The sequence below is a fragment of the Octopus bimaculoides genome, chromosome 10, assembly GCF_046866305.1.
Source record: "Octopus bimaculoides isolate indiv1 chromosome 10, ASM4686630v1, whole genome shotgun sequence".
Classification (NCBI taxonomy): domain Eukaryota; kingdom Metazoa; phylum Mollusca; class Cephalopoda; order Octopoda; family Octopodidae; genus Octopus; species Octopus bimaculoides.
In genome coordinates, this window is record NC_142937.1 from 54,379,291 (window position 1) to 54,402,903 (window position 23,613).

The window sequence follows — 23,613 nt, forward strand, 5'->3', positions numbered from 1 at the left end:
GCCTTTGAATATTATATTACAAACGCATTCACCTGTGAAATATAATTTTCTTCCTGTAACACCATACGCTATTTTGTTTGGACTACATAATTTTGGTTTACCCATTTGTTTCTATGTTTTCTCATTTATGATTGTGATGTCACTTCCTGTGTGTAACTGCATTCTGATGCTAGTGGTTTCAATTTTCACATTCATGAATTTTCTGTTTGTTCTAATCACAACTTTTTCTGCTGGCAGACTATTTATTTTTTCTTGTTTGTTCCATTTTCCTATCATTCTAATTTTGCAGTGCGATTTTATATGTCCTGTAAACCTGCAGCAATAACACTTTGCTTTTTTATGCAGACAGTCTTTTATCAGGTGCATACTACCACATGCCATACATGGATTTACATCCCAGTATTTTTTCCATTTTTCCTGCAACACTTTTTTGCCTTCCGACTTTCTTGTACTAGTCTCATGTGAAAATACTCTTTCCATTAAATTTCTTCCGTGTCATGCCTTAATTTTAATATCATGTCACACTCTTCCAACAGTCACTGCAATGTCAAATACGGGTTCATTTCCAGTTTTGTTAGACTCTTCATTCAGATTTCTACATCTCTTTTATCTGTCAATCCTTGTGCAAAAATCAAACACTTGAAAGAATTTGGAGTAAGCATATCCAGCCTAAATCTCTTACATTCTTTGTTGACTTTGTGTAAATAACGGAATCTTCATCTTTGTTTAAACATACAATGTTTAAACATTTCCATCTAGTACTAAACAGTGAGCTCTTTTCACTAAACATTTTGCACAAAATGTCAACTGTGTTGGTAAAATTTATGTTGGATGCTTTCTTTGGCAATATGAAGTTGCTATACTTCTCATGCTCTGCTGTCACTAGTTTTCTTAAAACTAGATGCGTTTTCATTTCGTCCGTCCAATCCTGACATTCTTTTTCACAAATTTGTTGAAATTTTCGAAAGTAAGCCTCAAAGGTTACTCCTTCTTCGAGGTCATATTTGAATTCACTTATGGAATTTGCTACATGGTTAAGTAAAAATGTATTCTCTGGTCTGGTTATCAACTTTAATAGTTGTAACATTTGCTGCTGCAATCCTTGTTGTTCTCGTTTCTTGAGTTGTTGCTTTTGCAACTCAACTACCCCGGCTAATAAGTCTTCCATATTTTACAATTTTCGTAAGTTTGCCCAACAAGATTTTTTTATTTCTTTTTTGTCGAGTTATTTAATTTTCCACGTGAATTAGTTTAAACTCTCTGTATAGTTGCTTTTTTTTTTCACTCTGTAAATTTGTTTTTCCCTGTTTGCACTGTTGTAAAGTGGGTTCCTCCTGCTGGTGTGATGTATGACTGCCATTGTACTGTAGTTGCTGTTTTATGCTAGTAGCCACAATAGTTACTAGTCATTGGATACCCTTGTATCTCTTTGTACTGGAATAACTTCTGTCTTACTATCGCTGATAACTCCCGAAGACACTGACTAGAACTGTTGAATCTCAACTCTTTCTTGACAACTAGCTACTGGTCTATTTATAATGGCTGCTTCCTACCACTTTTTACCGGGAGGGGTATACAGTTTCACTATTCCACACATATATATCGTAGCCTTTTTCGTTTGACCTCAACATGTTACATTACATATGAATTCATCGAAAAAATATCTTTTTCCTGAAACACCATGTGCTACTTTTTTTTGATTTATTTATTTTTGGCGTACCAATATATTTCCACTTTTTTTTCGTTTATAATGGTAATATCACTACCAGTGTCCAATTGCATTTTAACAAATATATTTCTGATTTTCACCTTCATGAATTTCTTCATCGTTATATTACCAATTTCTTCTGATGAAATACTATTTATTCTGTTTCCTTTGTTCTGATGTTTTGTAATCTTTGTTCTACTATGCATCTTTATATGTCCTATATTACCACAATGAAAGCACTCCGCTTTTTTAAATGGACAGTTTTTCCTCAGGTGTATACCTCCACATGCAAAATGTGTTTATTTCCTGATTTACCTGGAAATAATCATTACCTTCAATTTCCTTGGTGTCGTGTCTGAATTTGACTATCCTTTCACATTCTTCTGATACTTTGTGTAGGGTTACATCCTGGTTTTGTTCCAGCTTTGTGAGAATTCTAGATCTAACTTCTGTGTTCTTTTCAGCAGTAAGTCCCTGTGTAAAAATCAGGCGTTTTAACCTATCTGGTGTTAATTCATCCTGCTTAAACTTCTCATACTTCCTGTTTGCTCTATCAGCATATCTGATGTAGTCCTTGTCTTTGTTTTTCTCTTTGTTCAGACACTTCCAACATGTGTTGAACAATGAACTTTTTTCACCGAAACTTTTACACAATATATCTATTGTGTCATTAAAGTTTATGTCTGAAGGTTTTCTTAGGAGTCCATAATTACTGTATCATTCATGTTCTGTTGCTGCTAGTTTTCTCAAGATTAAGTGTATTTTCATCTCGTCCCAATCTTTACATTCTTTCTTGAAGATTTCTTCATATCTTCTGTAGTATGCTTCGATAGCAACTCTTCATCAGGTTAGTATTTGAACTCTGTTATGGAGTTCACGACATAGTCTGGCAAGAACTCTTTTTCTGATTTTCCTGATGACTTCAGTAATTGCAACAGCTGTTGCTGTAATATTATTTGTTATTGTTGTTGCTTCTGTTGTTGCTGTTGCAGTTGTATCACGATTTTTTTTGTAAAATTTGCACAACAAAACTTTGTGAGTTTATTAACTCCTCTTAGAGTTTCTATTATTAACTCCACGTGAATTGGTTTATCCTCGTTGCCACTGTTATAATCCTTTTAATGTTGGATTATTAATAACGCCCACTTCGGTATACAGTATACTTAGTAAAACCAGTATAGACATGACTATCTCTCACCACCTACTATGTACTCTGGTACTTCACGTACTTCTCTTTACTTATAGCAACTAGGTTATTCCATTCATCACGTAGGAGGGGTGTACCATTATTATTAATTCCCAACAACAGATAGCCCATCTAACTAATGGGAAAAGTGAATATACAATACTAATGGTGGCACTGCCTTCTCCTCCTCCTCCTCTAAATTTGTTCCTTTTCCTCTTCCTAACATCCCTGTTCTTTGCTATTAACTAACAATATCAACACCAGTAATTCACTTATTTCTCATGGTTTTCTTATATAAATAAATTAATTGATGTTTCTGATTGGAAAACCATTTCCCAACTTGCCACAATTCCCTTGGCTCACCTCTGTTGGACATTCTAGGAACTAATATTCTATATTTTTAGCTCTCCTTATCATTTGCTATATGTACAGTCATAACATTTATACAGATTTAAAATATTCAACAAAAGACATTGCCCTCAGTGTTTCAGACAAAGACAAGGGAAAAAACTAATATCCTACCTGCTCAGTCTGCATCCTACATAAACAAAACTGTAATTGTAAACTAAAAGAGAAGGTCCAAGGCATTATATTGGTCATGCTTTATATACTGCTGGATTGCCATTCTTCAGTATTCATGACAGTGATATCTTCCTGTTTGAGCCTTACTCTGTTTTCATTAATCATTTACCCTAGGTATTTCTGGTTGCATAAACTCTGCTTAGATTTCTCTCTCTTAACAGTCTCACCTGTACACTGCCTGCCCTTTTCACTAGCAACTCCCTTTACATACAAAAAACCTTCTTGCTGACTCATTTTGCCTGAGAAAGAAAGGAGGGAAAATGCTAACAGAGGTAAAACACCTCTGTGATGCTCTGCAAATATCTTATTTTTGTTTTTTAACTAAATGAAACATTAAAAAAAAAAAAAAAAAAGATATTTTCCCCTTTCATCTTCTGAAATTTGACATATTGGACTGTTTCATTAGCAAAAATTTGATTCATTTCTGTGTTTCTATTTCAAGGATATTTTAAACATTCTATGATGGAATGTTCTTTTGACATTTATTCAATTGTTTATCTTGTTGATTATCCAACACATGGATGGATTTTTTTGTCCTATTTATGAGAGCCAGGAGTTGAGAAGTGGAACAGCTCTTATTGCTTGTTGCACATACTATTCACTCACTTACATGCACACATGTGCTTACATGCAAACCATTCACTGACATGAATACAACCTGTCTGTCTGTCTGTCTGTCTGTCTGTCTGTCTGTCTGTCTGTCTGTCTGTCTGTCTGTCTGTCTGTCTGTCTGTCTGTCTCTGTCTATATATCTCTATCTTATATCTATCTGTCTGTCTGTCTGTCTTCTCTCACTATCTCTCTCTCTATATATATATATCTTTGTCGCTCTCTGTCTGTCTACCTCTCTCTCTATCTCACAGATGCAAACATGCACACATAAATGTACATGTGCATGCATCTCTTGCTGTCTTTTTTTTCTTCCCTTTCTACTTCTTTGTATTCTTGTATATCTACAGGGGTTGGACAAAATAATGGAAACACTTAGCATCATAGCATCATAATTTTGAAATATCTATATAAAACCGTCAAAAGCTTGTTTATTTTTATGTTTTTTGATTTATTATTAGTGTTGCTTAATATGTTTTGCTAAAATTGCTGTTTCTTTTCATATATCATCAGAAAAAGGTCATTAAAATTAAAGATCTATCAGACTTTCAAAGAGGTCAAATTGTTGGTGCTCGTATGGCGGGCGCTAGCGTAATGAAAACAGCAGAAATGTTTGGTGTATCAAGAAGTACTGTCTTGAAAGTAATGACAGCCTTTAAGAAAGAGAGAAAAACCTCCTCGTCGAAACAAAACTCCGGAAGAAAACTTTCAGATAGGGACTGTCGGACTCTTTTGCGAATTGTTAGAAAGGATCACAAAAGTACAGCTCCCAAAATTACTGCAGAGCTTAATGATTACCTTGAGAATCCAGTTTTCACAAAAACTGTTCACCGTGGGCTGCACAAAGCTGGATTTCACGGGAGGGCTGCAATCAGAAAACCACTACTTTCAAAAACAAACGTTACAAAGTGTTTAGAATGGAGTAAAAACCCACAGAATTGGTCCCTAGAGCCGTGGAAGAATGTTATTTTCTTGAATGAGTTATCCTTTACCTTATTTCCGACCACCGGGCGAGTATACGTGTGGAGACAGCCAAAAGAAGCATTTGACCCAGACTGCCTTCTTCCAACTGTTAAACATGGAGGAGGATCTGTGATGATCGGGGGGGGGGGGGGGGGGCTATATCTTGGAAATCCACTGATGGTCTCCCTTCATGGCAGAATTAATAGTCAAGACTATTAAAGCATTTTTTTCTGATCAAACTCATCCTATGGTTGAGGAACTCTTTCCGAAGGAAAACAATCTTTCAAGATGGTAATGCACCAATTCACACAGCTAAGGTTGTTACTGAATGGCACGGGGAACATTCTAGTGAAGTTGAACATGTTATTTGGCCATCAGAGTCCCCAGATCTCAATATTATTGAACATTTATGGTGTATTTTAGAAAAACAAGTAGTCAATAATGTCCACCATCATCACTACAAGAACTGGAGACAGTTTTAACTGAAGAATGGACAAAAATTCCTTTGGAAACAATTCAAACTTTGTATGAGTCCATACCTCATAGAATTCAAGGTGTAATTACTGCCAAAGGTGGTCCTACCCCATATTAAAATAAATTTGTTTCAAATTTTACGGTGTTTCCATTATTTTGTCCAACCCCTGTATTTTTTCTTTGTTCTTTTCCTTTCTCTTTATAAAAATTTGTTTTTCCCTTCACATCCAATCTTTCTATTGTTGGAATGGTTTGCTTGAATCTATAATATACGGTATCACTATCTACCACAGCCCTGCCTCATGCTGCCTATCACAACCAACATTTTCAGCTTTCAGCTCTGAGCTCTCTACTTGTTTCCAGATTTCCCACAAACCTTCCACTCTCAACTCAAAAATTTCACCTCTAGCAAGTCATATGCCGTACCATTAATGCTTGGCTCACTTGCATTTAGCCTTTCAATGACACCTAAAAGACCATGTTTAACCTATTCGTCCTAGCTTCTCTCATTCAGCATCTGCATCTCATTACTCTGCATTTCCATATTTCTTGCACTTGCTGCACACAATGTGTTCATAGCATGACAGAAGGTGAAGAGCTTCATCAGTAGTAACCCTATTACTACCTCCATTATTATCTTGCCTTGGTAAGGGATGAATTTGTAAGTAGCTCCTACTGTTGATTACACATATATTTTGCACATTTTGATCCTAATTCCTACCAATTCCCCTTGTGTTGAACACTCATAGGCATTTAAATTAGATTATTCTTCTAGATTTCAAACTTCTTTAGCAGCATACAATAAGAACTCCTGTATTGTTGTCTTAAGGAGTATTAACAGCTGATTCATATGACTAACATCACTGAACAATTCAGTCACATCTTCCCCACCACCTTACACAATGAGGTAACATCAAAAGTCTTCTTTAGGTTACCTAGATTAAAGTTGTTTGTTGATAGTTATGAATGATCTCCATACTTTTGTTTATGAAGCAAAAGCGGTGTATTTTAGCAATTTAAAATCCAGATGCAAGGTCACTAAAGAAATTACAGTAAATGTCTATAAAACTATATCTCCCTGATCAAAATGTGTGTTGTATGCAATATACATAAATTTACTATAAATCATATCTGTATGAGAGGGAAACTTGGGTGACCAGTAGGAGATCATGACTCGAGACTTGTTTGCAGAGACCTTATCTCTTCTGCTATGATTATTTGTTATGAGGATGGCGACTACTACTACTGCTACTACCAGTGCTACTGCTGCCGCCGCCACACAAGACTTGCAATTCTGAGGTGCACGTTGATTTCTATCTTGCCCCTCAGATGTAATCAACTGGCTGGTACTTTATCAACTCAGAAAGGATGAAAGATAAAGTTGGCCTTGGTGGGATTTGAAGTCAGAATGTAAAGAGCCAGGAGAAATGCCAGAAGTATTTTGCCCAATGCACAAAATACATTACTTGGAACAGCAAGGATCATAAAAAAAATTGTTGTGACCTGAGGCTTGTTGGGTGTAGCTTGTTCCAAAGAAAAATTTTTTGGGTTCAACAATCTCACATCAAGATAATTCAAAAATAATAATTTCAAATTTTGGTACAAGGCAGCAATTTCGGGGAAGAGGTAAGTCGATTCCATTGACTTCAGTACTCAACTGAAAGTGTGAAAGAAAGTTATCCCTGGCAGAATTTGAACTCAGAACATAAAAACGACAAAATACTGCTAAGCATTTTACTCAGCATGCTAACAATTCTGCCAGCTCATTGCCTTAATAATAATAATAATAATAATAATAATAATAATAATAATAATAATAATAATAATAATAATAATAATAATAATGATGATAATAATAGTTTTAGTTTTTGACACAAGGCCGGCAACTTTATAAGTTCTCAATTTTAAACTCTTTTTATTAGTATTGTTAAGAACACCAAGCACCTCAACTATATTATATCTAGCTTCGTAATTGTTTACAATAAAATGTGTTTTTTCTTGTATGTATAAGTATATATAATTACATACACATGTATGCACATACATTGTGTATAATGAAGATAATTTTTATGCAAAGTTAGAAAGCATCCAACCTATTAATCCATTAACTAATATTTGTTATTTCTTGTAAAAACCATCTCTGTTTATTTTTACAAAATTTTTGGTGTCTTTTAGAAAAAATCTGACACTGTTTTTTTCGATATTACTTTGTTCTTTCATTATTTGAACCTAAAATTGATTCTGTCTGCTGCAACTGCTATCTTGCCACTTTCCATACAAGTACTGCAACACCACTAACACCATCACTGCCACCACCACTGCCATTGCCACTTCTATCAACTGTAACTTTCACTCTGTTTCCAACTCCAAATAGCTTGCAAAATTGGTTTACTGTTGTGTTTTTTTAAGAATGTTTTTGTAATGTATCCTTTCACAGTCCATCTTTTCACTGGACTTGAGAATTTCATATCACATCATGTAGAAGCATCATTTACCATGGCTAAAATGTAGAACATGAATTCAGTTGTTGATCTTATCTGTATGGGTTTTAATACAGTTTTAAAACATCAGTTATAACTAAATTCTACTTCTGCTTCTTTCTCCACATTTACTACATATTCCTGCTGAACTTTCTCTTTACATTCTTTATGTCTCTAGAATTGCTAAGTCTGATGATAACTTTAGTCTATGAAACCCAACAAAGTTGGATGGATTGACAATACCTCAATATTATCATGAAACAGTGTTCTCTGAGTTGACTCCTGTCCTTGCCAAATGTCTGAACCTTCCCTAAGAATAGAAATGCACAACAGTGTTGCCTTTTCCCATGAACTTCAAACTTTGTGTTTGGTTTAGTAATCATATTCCAACATTTCTTAAAAATATTGTCAGTTCAGTTTTCCTTTTGTGTCGCACGTAACAATAACAGCAAGACCCTACATCACACAGAATAGGCATATTTTGGTGAAAAGGAAGCTGTCATACTTGAGACATTCACAAAACCATCATCTCCTTCTGGCAAAGCTGCCTGTCTACATATTCTATTTATCATTGGCCCCTGACATTGAGATCTTCTGGTGAAATTTTCCAACATGTTGATACCATTCTCTTCTCCTCCTCCTCCTCCTCCTCCTCCTCCATTAATGTCCTACATACCATGTCTACCCTTCTGATGATCACATGACTCACTACTCCCCCTCCATCTTTCTCCCTTCACCACAGCAATGTTACTGGTTCCAAACACATGTAGCACAACCACATCACACAAGACACATACATCATTTATGAAGAGAAACTATAAAACATGCTACAAAAATGATTTAACAAAATAAATTAAAACATAAAACTATGATAGATAGTTCAAGAAAACAAAGCCACAAGCCTAGCAGCCATAGTGTTGATGGTGATGGTCATGCCTGTTCTGAAATATATCTTTTATTTGTGGAACATGTCTTTCTTCTTTTACACAGTCCTCTGTTGGAAGTCCATAAAACTGTATCTTGTCATTCACCTCTACCTAAGTTTCAAATACTTCTTAGAAATAATCCAACTTTGAGGATTTATATATTCTTGTTCTTCAACACTAATGTGTATAACTTAAGAAGTTGAATATGAAAACACTTGTATTTAGCCATATTTTATTATTTAAATAACTTATATATAAATATTGGGTGGTTACTGACCTCTAGAATGAAATAACATATTCTCTTGTCATGTTTGACTCGTGTAAAAACTTAGCTCAGTTTTGTTAGTCTGTGACTGACTGAAACCAACAGAAATTAACTGTAAACTATGGCAAATTCTAAGCGATAAAAGGTTTCTTGAGTAGTCTTAGAATATGTGTGTGTGTGTGTTTCTTACATTGTTTTCATTGTCAAAAGTACTAATTGTATGCTTGTTAAGAGAAATAGCATTTTAAAGTAATAAAATTCTTGACCAAATTAAATGTGATTAAGTTCATTGAAAGGACCAGTGCTATATTTTGAGAATTGCAAGTGTGGAAGCAAAACTTGAAATCAAAGGATCTTAAGTTAGTGAAGATGAAGCTTCTAGTACACTAGAAATCAGTCAGGATCCTATCCCCATCTTAGGTAGTTGGTCCTGCTCAATATGTAGGAAAGGTGTTGGCAGGTATTCCATATGGTGTATTCAGAGCAAGCTATGGACACTCAAGAGGTGTGGTGGAATCACAGGAAGGTTAATGGAGAAAGTAGTTTTTGTATGTGAAGATGGTCAAGGGTCATAAAATCCAAGGTTACAAGGTGATCTAATTAGCAGTAGCGGGGGATGTTCTGAAAGTGTAACCTCTAGAATAAGAATAGGATGGAAAGAGTTGAGAGAACTATTACCTCTGTTGGCAAAAAGATCTACAGCAATACAACATGGTTGTGAGACATGGGCTCTGAATTCAGATGTGTAGACTAGAGAGGAATGAAGCTAGTATGCTCTGCTGGATGTGCAATGTTAGTGTGCATGTACGACAAATTGCAAATTGTATTGAGAGAAAGGTGCATAAGAAGAATCAGATGTTCTGTGCAAATGTAGTGGTTTGATCATGTGATATGTATGGATGAGATAGTTCCATAAAGAAGTACTGATTGCTTTAAGTAGATGGAACTCTTGGGAGAGAGAGGCTCAAGGAAGACATGGGATGAAGTATTGAAGGCTGATCTCAAGAAGCCAAGCCTTATGAAGGAGACTACAAAAGGCCAAGATGATTGGCGTTTTGCTATGCTCAAGAAGACTTGTCCATTACCATTACCACAAAAATGATTCCCTCAGCCCTTCCCTAACAGTCTCCCACCCCCAGAACTACTTCTGTTCCTCATCATCCCTGGCCATACTATACTATTTTAACCAATCACCTTTTTGTGCCTTCAGCCACTGCTGTCTCTCTCATCTACTATACTTTCTTATCTGCTAAACACTTTCTTATCTGCTATTATTCTCAATGCTCTCCTATAATGACCCACCTACTGTAGCCCCATGTGTACCCCTATATCTCCCTCTCCATAGCTCCTATACCATGCACATCATCTCACAACTTTCTGTTCTATTCTCTTTCCTGAGCAACTCCTACTTCTTCCACCTTACCCCTCTACATACTGGTATTTCCCATCATCTGCACCCCCACCCTAGTTCATCACTCACTACTTTTTATCTCCGCCTGTTTACTATCCTCACACACTCTTATGAAGGCATCCACTCTCTTTTCCCCTCCCATGACCCACACTACATATCCTCTCTTATTCTCACCTTCTTGATGTTTGAGAGTTTGCTCTAGCACCCCATTATTATGTACCTCTTATCTTCTTCAGCCATATATCTCCTCTATAGGGCTTTCCGATAAGTAGATTATCTCCCTTGGCTAGGTGGCGCTCTATGCAGACAATTATACTTCCGCAGACTACCCACGCCATTTCACTTGCTGCATCATCTTTAATTTCATCAAAAAGACAATCAAAAGTCATGGAATCTGGTATTCCCGTGTAAAAGAGAAGCTTCTGATTATCATTTTTCACATCTTCATATGTAAGCACAGGTGCTTTTGCCTGTGTTTCACAATCCACCATCTTACTTTCCAAGGTCTGAATACTGCTATTTGTATAAATAGGTTTATTGACAAGATCACATTGTATTCCTATTCCCTTGGTACAAATTTCTTGTACAGTCTGCACTGACTTGTGTGTAAAAGCTGAGAATGATTCAGGATTAACTGGACCACAGTAATCATGAAACATTAAAGAATTGTTCAACATAGACATGGTAGGACTTACGAAGCAACCAAGCTGTTCTGTGACATTCATATCTTCGACTTCCCTGGTCTCAATAGCTTCTTGACATTCATTCACTTGTATATTCTGCAAATAAGTTAAATACATTTTTACGTGGGCATAGCTTACAGCAATCATTCACTGATTTGGCCATAAAGTCTATTAATCTATTATGTCTATTAATAATTAGAGGAATATTAGATTCAATGCTGTAAATTTATTATTTAATCAAACAAAAAAATATATAAAGAAAAATATCACAGCCAGGCTTACTCGAAATTCCCACATTCATTCAGAACATTCACAACAATTTCAATGTATTTATTCTTTGAATGCAAAATGCTTTTATTAAAAATACCTGTACATCAACACAACACTTAGTTTAAACTTTTGTGTTTAGCCCAAGGTAGACTACTTGAATTTTAATATGTTCTAATCTGTTAGTGAGGAGATAAATCATAGAGACATTTCACTCATCTACTAACTGCGTATATGATCATGCACTTACTGATGTTTTAAATACTTTGTTTGGGAAAATGGATGGCAAGGGGTGATCTGTCAATGGTCCATTAGAATTGACGAAATGCTGGGAGCAAATCTGGCTATTTGCAGTGTAAACAAAGTCTTTCCTCACAAGTCTCAATCTCTGAAGCCAAATACGACAAATAGCGATGTTTTCAGGGTATCTGTGAAGTGAAATAACTTTGCCGTCTACATTCTTCCCTCTATAATTGCTTCATATACAACAGTATTTGCACGATTTCTTGGGAGACATATTAACCGGTCATACAGCCTGTGAGTCGTTAGTCTGCGGAAGTAAATGCGAGTCACTCAGCATGCGTGCATGTCATATGGGAGAGTTCCAATCAGGGGTGGATAATTACCTTATCGGAACCACCTATAGCAAGATGCCTGTGCTTGTCCTTCTATCATGCTTTAGCCTTTCAACACCTGGCATAAATCCACCCACATCCACCTTTCCCTCCCAAATACTTCTTAGTAGTCGGAGCTTTTTCCTTTTCCCTTTTTCCTGCTCTTTTCTGTTTTGTAAGTCACATGGCAACATCACTAGTGCCAAAGACATGAAAAAGTACCCTGTACATTCTGTAATTTGAGTGGTGTAAGGAGGGGCATCCAGTTGTAGAAACCATGCCAAAGATGACATTGGAGTCTGACATAGCCCTGCATCTTGTCAGTTCCCTGTCAAACCATCTAGTCCATGCTAGCATGGAAAGCAGATATTAAATGATGATGATTGTTTCTTTACTGCTGTTTGATTAGTCTTTCTCTTCTTTTTTGTGAAGTGACACTTTTCAGACTAAAAAATATTTAAACATTATTTTTATCTTTTTATTTTCAGAAGTTGTATCCCTCAAGAAAAGTTTTGGTATGTATTCCGTTTGTTTCTTGTCTGTTTCTTACAGAAGTTGTGGCATTATTGCAACAATGCTACAAAGGTTCTCATACAGATTTAAGTATAAGCAACTTAGTAGTGAAGTGGTTTCAATCAATTCTCTTTTGTGCATTGCTCTAGTGTAATGTTTTTCAAAGGTGTTGGGAAGCAGCATTATTTTGATGTGAAGTATGAATTACTTCAGGATGGGATGTAAAACAGTAACAAGTGAATAAAACTTGCAATGAAGTCTTAGTTAAAACTCCTTTTGAATGTGTGTTTATGTATGGTATATATTTAAGACATACTTTATGTATGGCATATATTTAAGACATATACTTCATGTGAGATGTATAATTTTTTGGAAGTCATAGGGATGTGGGACAGAAAACTAGTGTTCTAGCACATTCTTCATTTAAACATTTCAGGTGAAAATAATCTGTTTGACATCCTTCCTTCCTTTCTTCCCAAATTAATAAGTGAAGAATTCAGTGACCATAGTAACGTGTAGGACTATAATTTCCTCTTATGTGTATGCGCTCACAATGAGCATCCTATAAAAAAGAAATATATAGATTCTTTTCCCCTCTTCATCATATATATATATATATATATATATATATATATATATATATATATATATATATATATATATACTGGGTATGATGAATATACTGTCATGTAAATTATGCAAAAATGAAAATAAAACTGACATCTCATTTTAACAGTTATATTTACCAAAATTGTATAAAAATATTATTTATTCTATAAAATCACCATTGGCTTTAACCATGGCCTCCAAACGACTTCGGAATCTCCTACAACTCTTCTGGACGGTCTCCTTGAATGCTGCCATAATTCTTGCCTTCAGTTCATCTTTGGTGTTACGAGAAGTTTTGTTGGTCTCTTGCACAACTGCACCCCACACATAATAATCAAGGGTGTTGCAGTGTGGGGAGTTAGGTGGCCAGGTGTTAGAGATGATGTGGTCGCAGAAATTGTCTGACAACTGTGACTCTGTTCTCCTGCTTGTGTGACATGGTGCAGAGTCCTGTTGCCAGACATAGGGTCTTCCAGCAGCCACCCTTTTGACCCAGGGCAGCACTACCTCCTCCAGACACTTGATGTAGGCCTCTGTGTTGAGTCTGAGGCTTTGTGGGAAGATGAATGGAGGCATAATGTCGCCATCGCTAGTGATCACTCCAAACACCATGATGTTGACTGGATGTTTGATATTTATCACTCTTGGTCCATACCCTCAGATTGCACTGTCCTGAGATAGACACCCAAACACTCTGAAATGTTTGTATTGGAGCTTCCAGTGTGAATGCCAAGCAGTACATGTCATTTCCAAATTTCTGGCAGAGTGAATTGTGTCATGGTGCTGTTTTTCTCACAGATGGTACCCAATTAACCCTACTATACTGCATTGTCGACAAAGCCAAAAACAAACAATACCCATGCCTAAAATTAAAGATATAAAATGGCAACAATTTACCCATCGCACCCTGTATATATACCAAGAAAAATGTGTCTATGCAAGTTTCTTTAACCCGTTAGCATTTAAACTGACCATATCAGGCCCAAATAGTCTACTTGTGTTATATTCAAACTGGTCAGATCCAGCCTCTCACACTTAGCCTACAATGTCATTCTAAAAATGGACAACCACATTATTGAAATTTTGAAGCTATGAGATAATGCATGATTAATTCAAAACAGTGTGAATAAAATGAATGTTATATTTGACAAGGTAATCTGAATGCTGAAGGGTTAATGAGTTTATCTGAATCAACCAGAAAATATGTATTCTTTTTACTTCACAATTATTTTGAGCACAGGTGTCTCTCTCCTTGCAATACATTTATTTTTTTCAATAGAAATTATTGACATCTAAGGATTAGAATTTTTTTTTTAATGTCTTGTTAAAAAAAAAAAGTGTGCAAAGAATTCAGTAACACCTGCATAGTTATTTAGAAATAAGAATTAAAGATAGAAGCAGGTTTTAAATCAATTGGAATTACTTAACATGCATTGGCCTCAGCTTCTAGACAAATACATAAAACATTGGCTTGCTGGCTGCTGTTGGTAGTGTGCCAGAATCAGTATCAGCCAGATTTCTATTTCAAATCTTAAGTGATCCTGTCCTGTAGATTTGCCAAAAGAATAAAAGAAATGATTTGTTCTGTGCAAAGTCTGCCCATGTGGTTGGCAAGAATTTGAATTGAACTCTTATTTTTGTATATTATTACATGCATTAATAACCTCAGGAGGTGTGTTCATCACCTATATAATTTCATAGCAAATGAATCATTATACACATATACATGTTTGGTAATTTCCAAGTGTAAACATATAATCGTAGACATCATTGTCATTTTAATGTTCACTTTTCCATGGGTCAGGTAAATTCGTTGAAGCAGATTTTCAGTGGTTGGATTCCCTTCTTATCACAAACCTTCATCATTTTCCAAGCAAGTTCCCCACTAGTCCTTTAAATATGAGCAGTACACATAACCACAGAAGAAGCCTGTATGACTGAGGTTTCTGAACAAATGCATGTTGTCAAGATTATGACAGACTTGCACACATACATGACAAGTTTCTTTCAGTTTCCTTTTTCCAAATTCACTTGTCCAAAGTGCTGCACAGTGGGACTGAACCTGAAATCACATGACCATACCTGCACCTATATTTAAACACATTTAAAGTTATTCTGCTCTGTGCTAGTGGCTCTTTTAAAAGAACCTTTTTCAAGCATCTGATGGGAAGATTTGATATAGTTGTTTAGCAAGTATTATACATATTTAACAAGTTTAAGGTAGTAATAATAATAATAATAATAATAATAATAATAATAATTAATTCGTTTTATTGGCCACAGGGGCTAATATCAATTAAAAACATATAAGGACAAAGACAGGACGAAGGTTACAAAAGGTTTTGTCCAAAAAGGTAGGAAAGTTCGTCTAAACAGAGGAAGAAAATGGAGAAAGATATAATAAATAAATAGATAAATAAATAAGTAGAACTCCCAAAGGGGGAGGCTCTTCGAAAAAGGAAAGGTTACACATGGAAAAACCCATAAAACCACGGGAGCCAGGTCAGGAAAAATAAGAAAGGGGTATAGAGCCCTTTCTCCATTTACATTACCCTTTTTTTTTTTCTACAGGTGTATTCTCAGAATTGGTCTGTTTATACTGGCCATTCTTCCAACAGTCACCCATCTTTCAACGAATTTGCTATGAGACAGCACTTCCCTCTCTACTCTCATCTTCCTTTTCAAGTGGAACTTGAAAAAGTTGATGAGGCCTTGGCCAAAGAGGAAAGTGTCTGTCTTTAGCCCTTTCAAACAGGTCCACCATATCACCTCTTTCGCTACAGCCACTAGGCATAGGAAAATTGCCTTGCCCTCCTGGTTAAAGGAGGTCGGCGGGTCAATTCTCATGATGGATTCAGCTGATAGCCGGATCCGTCCTGCACGTGACAGTAGCTGTTCCATTTAGACCCACAGGTCAGCAATGCTCGGGCACTGGATGAGTGCGTGCAGAATGGTTTCGTGGTCCTGAGCGCACCTCGGGCAGGCCCGGTTGACGGCACTTCCGTGTCGGTAGAGTTTATCTCGAACAGGTAGCGCACCTCGGTAGCACTGCCAGGCGAGGGACCTTTGGAAATTATCCATGGGCTCCGGCTCGAAAGTTCTCCTGAACAGACTGTTTAGCTGATTATCTTCGACGCCTAGAGTTTCCCCGAGAACGTCGTCGCACTTTTCTCCCACTAACCCTCTATAGAACGCTAGAGTGGAGCTACTACCGATCGCGCTGCCTGCCTGACTGAGGGCAGTGAGAGCTTGGCGGCACTCGAGGTGCCAAGCACCCTTTCTCTGTATACGTTTGATCCAGGACTGCAGCTCTGTTAAAGAAACGAGCTGCAGAAAATCATGTCTGACGAAAGGCGACCACACCTGTTCACCGTCCAGGAAACGCTTGAGATGTTGTAGCCTGAGCGCATGTTTGCACATCAGCAACCACGGCATGCCAAGGCCTCTGTTCAGTGGCTGTTGACAGCAGATGGAGCGCCTAACCAGTGGTACCTGACCCTTCCACAAAAAGTTGAAGAGCAAGCGTACTATCTTGGTTAACCAGCGGTTGGGACAAGGGACGACGGTCAAACGGTAATAGATGACGGATGCGATGTACGCATTCGCCACCTCCGCTCGACCTTTCAAGGAGAGCTTCCTCTCAGCCCATTTCTGGGTGAGGTTGGCCACCCTGTTCGTCACCTCTTCCCAGTTTTTCTCCAACTGAAGGTCCGGACCGAACCAGACTCCGAGCAGTTTAATGGTCCAGCACCCTACGACGCTGCTGGACGGCATGGACTTGCCCCTCCAGGTGCCTAGTTGCAAGCCTACTGACTTTTCCGCGTTAATTTTCGCACCTGTCACCGCTTCATACTCGTTTAGTGTCTCGCCAATCAGGTCAATATGCCTGTGGCTAGACACCATCACGGTGACGTCGTCGGCATAGGCAGACACGCTCCTTCCACATCCCAGATCGCGCGGGACGCCCCTCAAAACCTCCAACTTCTGCAGTAATGGCGCGAGAGTCAATACATACAGAAGGGAGGAGAGAGGACACCCTTGGCGAACCGAACGCGAGATGTTGAATGGTTCCGATAGATGGCCGTTCACCCGTATGACCGAGCAGATGCCGCTGTATAAAGCAGCTATCCACCCGCGGAAGGCCGGACCGAAGCCAGCTGCCTTGAGAACAGCTGCCAGGTATCGATGGTCGACCCTATCGAAAACACCTAAAGCCCCATGAGGCTCCGGCAGGGGATGGTGGAAAACCCTGCTGTATTCTTTCCCCACAACTTTCTCTCACTCTTTCTTCCTGTTTCTGTTGTGCCTGTAATTCAAAGGGTCAGCCTTGTTACACTGTGTCACGCTGAATATCCCCGAGAACTACGTTAAGGGTACACGTGTCTGTGGAGTGCTCAGCCACTTGCACGTTAATTTCATGAGCAGGCTGTTCCGTTGATCGGATCAACTGGAACCCTCGACGTCGTAAGCGACGGAGTGCCAACACACATAGTTACATAAATTTAGCTGATCTTTCTGACTAAGTTTTACTTTTATGGGTAGGTAAATTTAATTAACTGGTGTAAATGAATAAACACTAAAATTGATATTCTTAATACATCTTAACCTGTTTGATTTGTTACTAAAATTATCCCAGATGTCAACCACCAACAACTTTACATTTTTCAAGATGAGGTACATTAATTTGAATTAATTAAAATACAGGTGTAATCGGTACAAGATTTTATTCTTTTTCTCTATATCATTCAAAATTTTTCTTTGAAAATAAAGTACAAAACTCTTCTACTAGTCAATATACCATTAGCTATGTACTTTTATACAATTTAATGAATTCATTTATGTAACAGAATACATCTAATAAAAAAATCTCATTAACAGGTGAAACAAAGGTGAATACAGGTGTGTAACATACTGAAAATTAATATGTATTTTTCACTTTCACATATTATTTATAATAAAATGAAAATGAATATGCAAAACTATATAGTTATGACATATTTCTGTCATGAAACTGTTCAAAGCACCCTTTACACAAGGGCACTTTGCAAAAGGAACACATATACGAAGTCTCTATCTGATACCCTTTTGCAGTTTTTCTTTTTTGCAGTGAACACAGTCTGCAAACTTTTTTCCTTCTGTTTATCTTTTCGACTTTATGAAAGTCAATGTTTTCTCTGTTGACATCTATCTCAGTTAATTTTGCTTTCCTTCCAGTTCTGTGATGCGATGTCAACCCGAAATTTGAAGTGGTCGTAGTCCTTTGGTGGCGGAGGTACCTTGTGGCTTTTTACATATACAATATATGAATTTACAATAGTTAAATTAACTAAAAACCACAAAATGTACCTCCACCATTTCTTCCTAGGTCAACCAACTGGGAAATATGCCCGCTATTGGTCAGATTTGTCAACCCCACCCATATATTTGCTATAAGAAATATTCACTAGGGGTTTCCCCTCAGCGCCAACACCAGGTTGTTCATTAGAAGACAGAAATAAAATGTCCCCACTTTTTTAAATTTTGATTTCTTTTCACGGGGTATACCTTTATGGTTTCCCATCACAGTACTGCACATGTAAGTACTTACATGGGCAAGATTTTCTGTTAAAGCCACTGAAGAAAAAAATGGTCAAAATAGAGGTGTCGGTAATTATCGTGAAATGGTTCAGTAAGAGACCATACAACATCATGCAGTCTGTTTCCATTATATTTTTTACCTGTGTAAACATCGAAGTTTACACAATACCCAGTCTCTGATTCACAAACTTCCCATACCTTATTCCCCAATTTAATAGGTTTGGCAGGCATGTACTGCCGAAAATATACTCTGCCCTTACAGCCTATCATGGCTTCATCTACACTGAAATTTTTCCAGGTAGATACACAGTTTTATAATTATTAATGAGTAAATCAATTACAGGACATACTTTATACAGGGATTGTCGTTTGGGTTGTTTTTGCTGGAGGCATTAGCAGGATCATTTAAATGCAAATACTGAGATATTTTCGAATACCACGTCTTCGACATTATACTTGAGATATATGGATTGCCATACCTTATATCCGGACTCCAGTAGTTCCACAATCGAGGAAGTTGTTTCATACCAAACATAATATTTATTGTGAAAAATGCTCTCATTTCCACAGTATAAGTTGGCTGCCATAGTGGATCGTCTCTTCCACAAATAGAAATTAAATGTTGCACATATTTGTTTGTTTCTTCTGTCACATTTTCAAAAAAAAAAAAACTTTCTAGTAAAAATAAAAATAGATAGTCCAATGGTTGAGCATCAGGAGGTAAATTGTGTTGTGGACCAGTGTTTTCTGTGAAATCAGGAATAGTGATTGGTGTTGTAATCTTTGACCATGTTGCCATATTTACGATATCATTTTCATCACTTTCGTTCTCAAAATCTTCCTCATCTGACAAATAATCACTAATATAAATATCAGATTCATCCGAAGACAAAATATTCTTGTTTTCATTTATATTTTCTATATCAAGAGTAAACCTTCAAAGTCGGAATCGCTATTTGCTGATGCCATTTCTTTAACAACTAAGGTACACACTTCTCTTCAAACATTGAAAAAAACCATGTGGTCTAAACAATTTCACAGTATTTTTACTTGAATAAAGGCGGGAAAGGCTTCATCTTAAAGCTACAAGAATTGAATAACGTGATTTGTTTATTTTTTTTAGCGACTTTGTAGAGCAGTCGGATATGACCGGATATGACTGGCTTGAATAAATAAGGGGGAATTAATTTTGACCAGTTACGGCTGGTTTGAACACTAAAGGGTTAAAAAAAGTTCTTTCTCAGAACTTTCTTTATCAGAATTTACTATTCCACAGAATAAAGTAAACTGTGAAGAACATCAAAATATTATTTTGCAGGTTTAATGTTCAAATGTCAGCCCCTATATTTACTGTGGTAAATACATTAACTATAATTTGATTGCAAAGTAATGCATCATCTGTAAATTTGGCATTGTGCCAAATTCATCACCAATAAATCTGTCATTATGCTTCATGTACATTACAGTTTTTATTTGCTGTGTGAAAATGCTGCATTTTATTAATAACTAGCTGAATGACCTGGCGTCGCCTGGGTTACAGCTGTTATTATTCAGATCAATAAGCAATAAATATAAAGATGTATTCTCAACCTGTTATGAAGATGACCAAATCTGAAATTGTTTTATGTAGTTGTACTTACAACATTGGATATGGTTTATTGAAATGTTTCAGATTCTTGGCGTATAATTTAAGGTCTGGATTGCACTATTGTAAAGTACAGTGTGGTTGTAGACAATGAAGGTAATTTATCACACGCAACTGTAAAGTTTTGCAGAATATCAAAATATCAGGAGTTATTCTTGAACTGTTTTGGATTAATACCAAGTAAAAAATGTTGCCCTTCTGAAAATGAATCAGTTCCAGCATCAGCATCCCTAGTTTTGAAAATCTTGCTGTAAGGGTTACTCTTATACTAGTTTCAGCTCAATAGCTGTGGCCACACTGAGGGTTGTTAATGCTTGAGTAACAACATTCTTGAAGCTATAGATAAGAATGTCAGACATTATCAATGATTTATCTTCTCAATGAACATATGTTCTGAGTAATCTTTGTAGACTGGACCATTTGTTTCTGTATCCAGACAATTCCTAGCTCTTTGTCTCCTTATTACTGTTTGATATTAAACAGAAAATGTAGGAAGGAAAACTAAGAACATAATTTATCATGACAGTCTTATCTTCCATCAGCTTAGCTTCTTGAACTGTTTGTATAATACTCTTATTGAGAAATGTGTATTATTTGCTCAAAATAACTGAACAGTGATCATTGAACTTATGGAGCTATATGTTTCGCTATATTACAGTGAGTCTGAAGAGAAGAAATTTTAGCTTTTATTGGGGTCACTAGACTGGTATAAAGAAACTGAAAAGTTTTAGTGTCAATGAAATATTGCTATGTTATTAATCCTATAGATAGATGTTTGCTTGTCAGGTGTTATTTTTAGTTAAACTTCTCTCTTCAATGTTAAAACAAAATATATAATTGATTTCTGACAAATGTTAAATATTCACTATAATAGCATAGAAGGTTTTAAACATTAAAGCTGTGTTAAGATAGGATATTAATTAAATCATTGAAAGTGTAGTTTGATGGGCAATAGTTTGAATATAGATAAGAGTTTAATTTGAATAGTTTCAGGGCTGCACCATTCCAACTAATAATGGTCTAGCCTACCAGCAGCTATGACAAAGCCCTGTCATCAAGTGAACTGAATTTTTTTCAGAGTTTATTTCTAATTTTTCTCTAATGATATTAGTTTTAATTTTTAGTATAAGGCCAGCAATTTTGCGGGGTGGGGATAAGTTCATTACATCAACCTCAGTTCTCAATTGATCCCAAAAGGATGAAAAACAAAGTTGAACTTGGCGGAATTTGAACTCAGAACATAGAGACGGATGAAATATTGCTAAACATTTTGCCTGGTACCTTTTTTTTCTCTAATGATATTAAAAGACAGACAAAGATGTCTAGTTGGTACTGCTGGTAGTAATTACAATATTATTAATATTCAGCGTGACCAGATGATCATCCTTTAGATTACATAGCCTACATCCTAAATGGGTAATGTTAACTGTCAGCTACATAAATATTGTCATTAATATTCATGTATTAATTCAATGTGTAGATGTACACACTATCTTCTGTAGTATAAATGAGTGAATGAACAAATTAACATTAGACTTCTAATGACTCACCTGGTTTTTTGAGTTTCACTTTAATTTATAAATTTATAATGTTGGGATTTTTTTTTTGATTAAAACTTTATGAAAGATGAAAAGATTAGGATTATTCTTAGTTAGTTAATAACCTTTTTATTTTTTACTTGCTGGGTTTGGAGGGAGGGGCAATACCTTCATGATATTTGTAGACCAGTGTGGTTGATGACATTAATGTTACTCTTAAACCTTTATTATTATTATTATTATTGTTCAGTAGTTTTATTTTTATAACGTGCTTTCACTTCACTACCGAGCGCAGCTCTGTGCGCCTTGGGTATGTGCTGTGGTTTGCTGTGGTGTTCTTATGGTTACTGTATTGAAAGTGTTTTGCGTAGGATGTGTGCAGTGCCCAGTAGTGAAATTTTCTGTATGTTATATATATTTGTAAGTCCTGGTGTTTTTGTTATGTATTTGTCTGAATATTTTTTTATTATACCTAAGGCACCTACTATGATAGGAATTGTTTCTGTTTTTAGATTCCACATTCGAGTTACCTATATTTCCAGGTCTTTGTATTTTGAAAGTTTTTCCATTTCTTTTAGAGAAACGTTGTCATCTACTGGTATTGATACATCAATTAGAAAGCATTTTTATTATTATTATTATTATTATTATTATTATTATTATTATTATTATTATTATTATTATTATTATCATTATTATTATTTAAGATGTCACACAGTATCCAATATCGTAATGTTGCTGATTGAAGATATTGTGTCTATGGGGGTGGCGTACTGTCTGTCAAGTCACAAGGACCTCAGACAGACAGTACTTTATGCAATACACCTAAATTGTAGGGTAGTTCTAAAGTTTCCAGATGTTTTTTCAGATGGAGTGGTATTGAATGAACCCAATGCTCTGATGACAATAGGGACAATCTTTATATTTGACTCTCATAGCTGCCACATCTTGGTGATCTCAGTTCTCAGGTCTCCATATTTATCAATCTTTTCTCTTCCTTCCATGATAATATGTTGATTTTCTGGCACTGCCACGTTGATTATTAAGCACTCTTGTTTGTCACTCCTAAAGGTGACTATATCTGGCCTTGTCTGTCTGGAAGTCAAAGTCTCAGAGGATTTTTGCCTTCCCCTCAGCTTTAATTTGCTGGGTATGATGGAAAGTGTCAACTGTCCACAACCAGCAGACTAAAAGGACGTTTGTTTACTAATCATGTTTCAAGAACTCAGCAGAATACTCTTGCAGTTCCAAGCAATGATGATTTTTGTGGGTGTTTTATCTTCACATTCATTCCAATTTTTTGAGCCATGTTAGTAGTTGGGTACTGATGCTTCCAGTGCAATTATTATTATTGTTGTTGTAGTAGCAGCAGCAGCAGTAGTAGTAGTAGTAGTTGTTGTTATTGTCAAGTCAGGTTTTGTTGGAACTCCTGGAGTCTTGAATGTGTAGTGGGCTTGCTACCTGCAGCCTATGGTTCCACGCTATCAGTTCTTTTCAACTATCTAATACTTACCTCTTATAATAATAATAATAATAATAATAATAATAATAATTATTATTATT

The 23,613-nt window shown here is 36.3% G+C and overlaps 1 protein-coding gene across 24 annotated transcripts in view; it reads left to right on the forward strand.

Moving 5' to 3' along the window:
- LOC106872761 (uncharacterized) overlaps window positions 1-23,613 on the forward strand; it is a 417,879-nt gene that overhangs the window by 129,547 nt on the left and 264,719 nt on the right. For all 24 annotated transcript variants that reach the window (XM_089358676.1, XM_089358664.1, XM_089358645.1 and 21 more), the window contains one exon: window positions 12,657-12,683. Coding sequence is in view for 16 of the 24 variants with exons in the window: in XM_089358645.1 (XP_089214771.1) it covers window positions 12,657-12,683 (27 nt within the window). In the remaining 8 variants the exon portion in view is untranslated. The remainder of the gene's footprint in view (window positions 1-12,656; window positions 12,684-23,613) is intronic.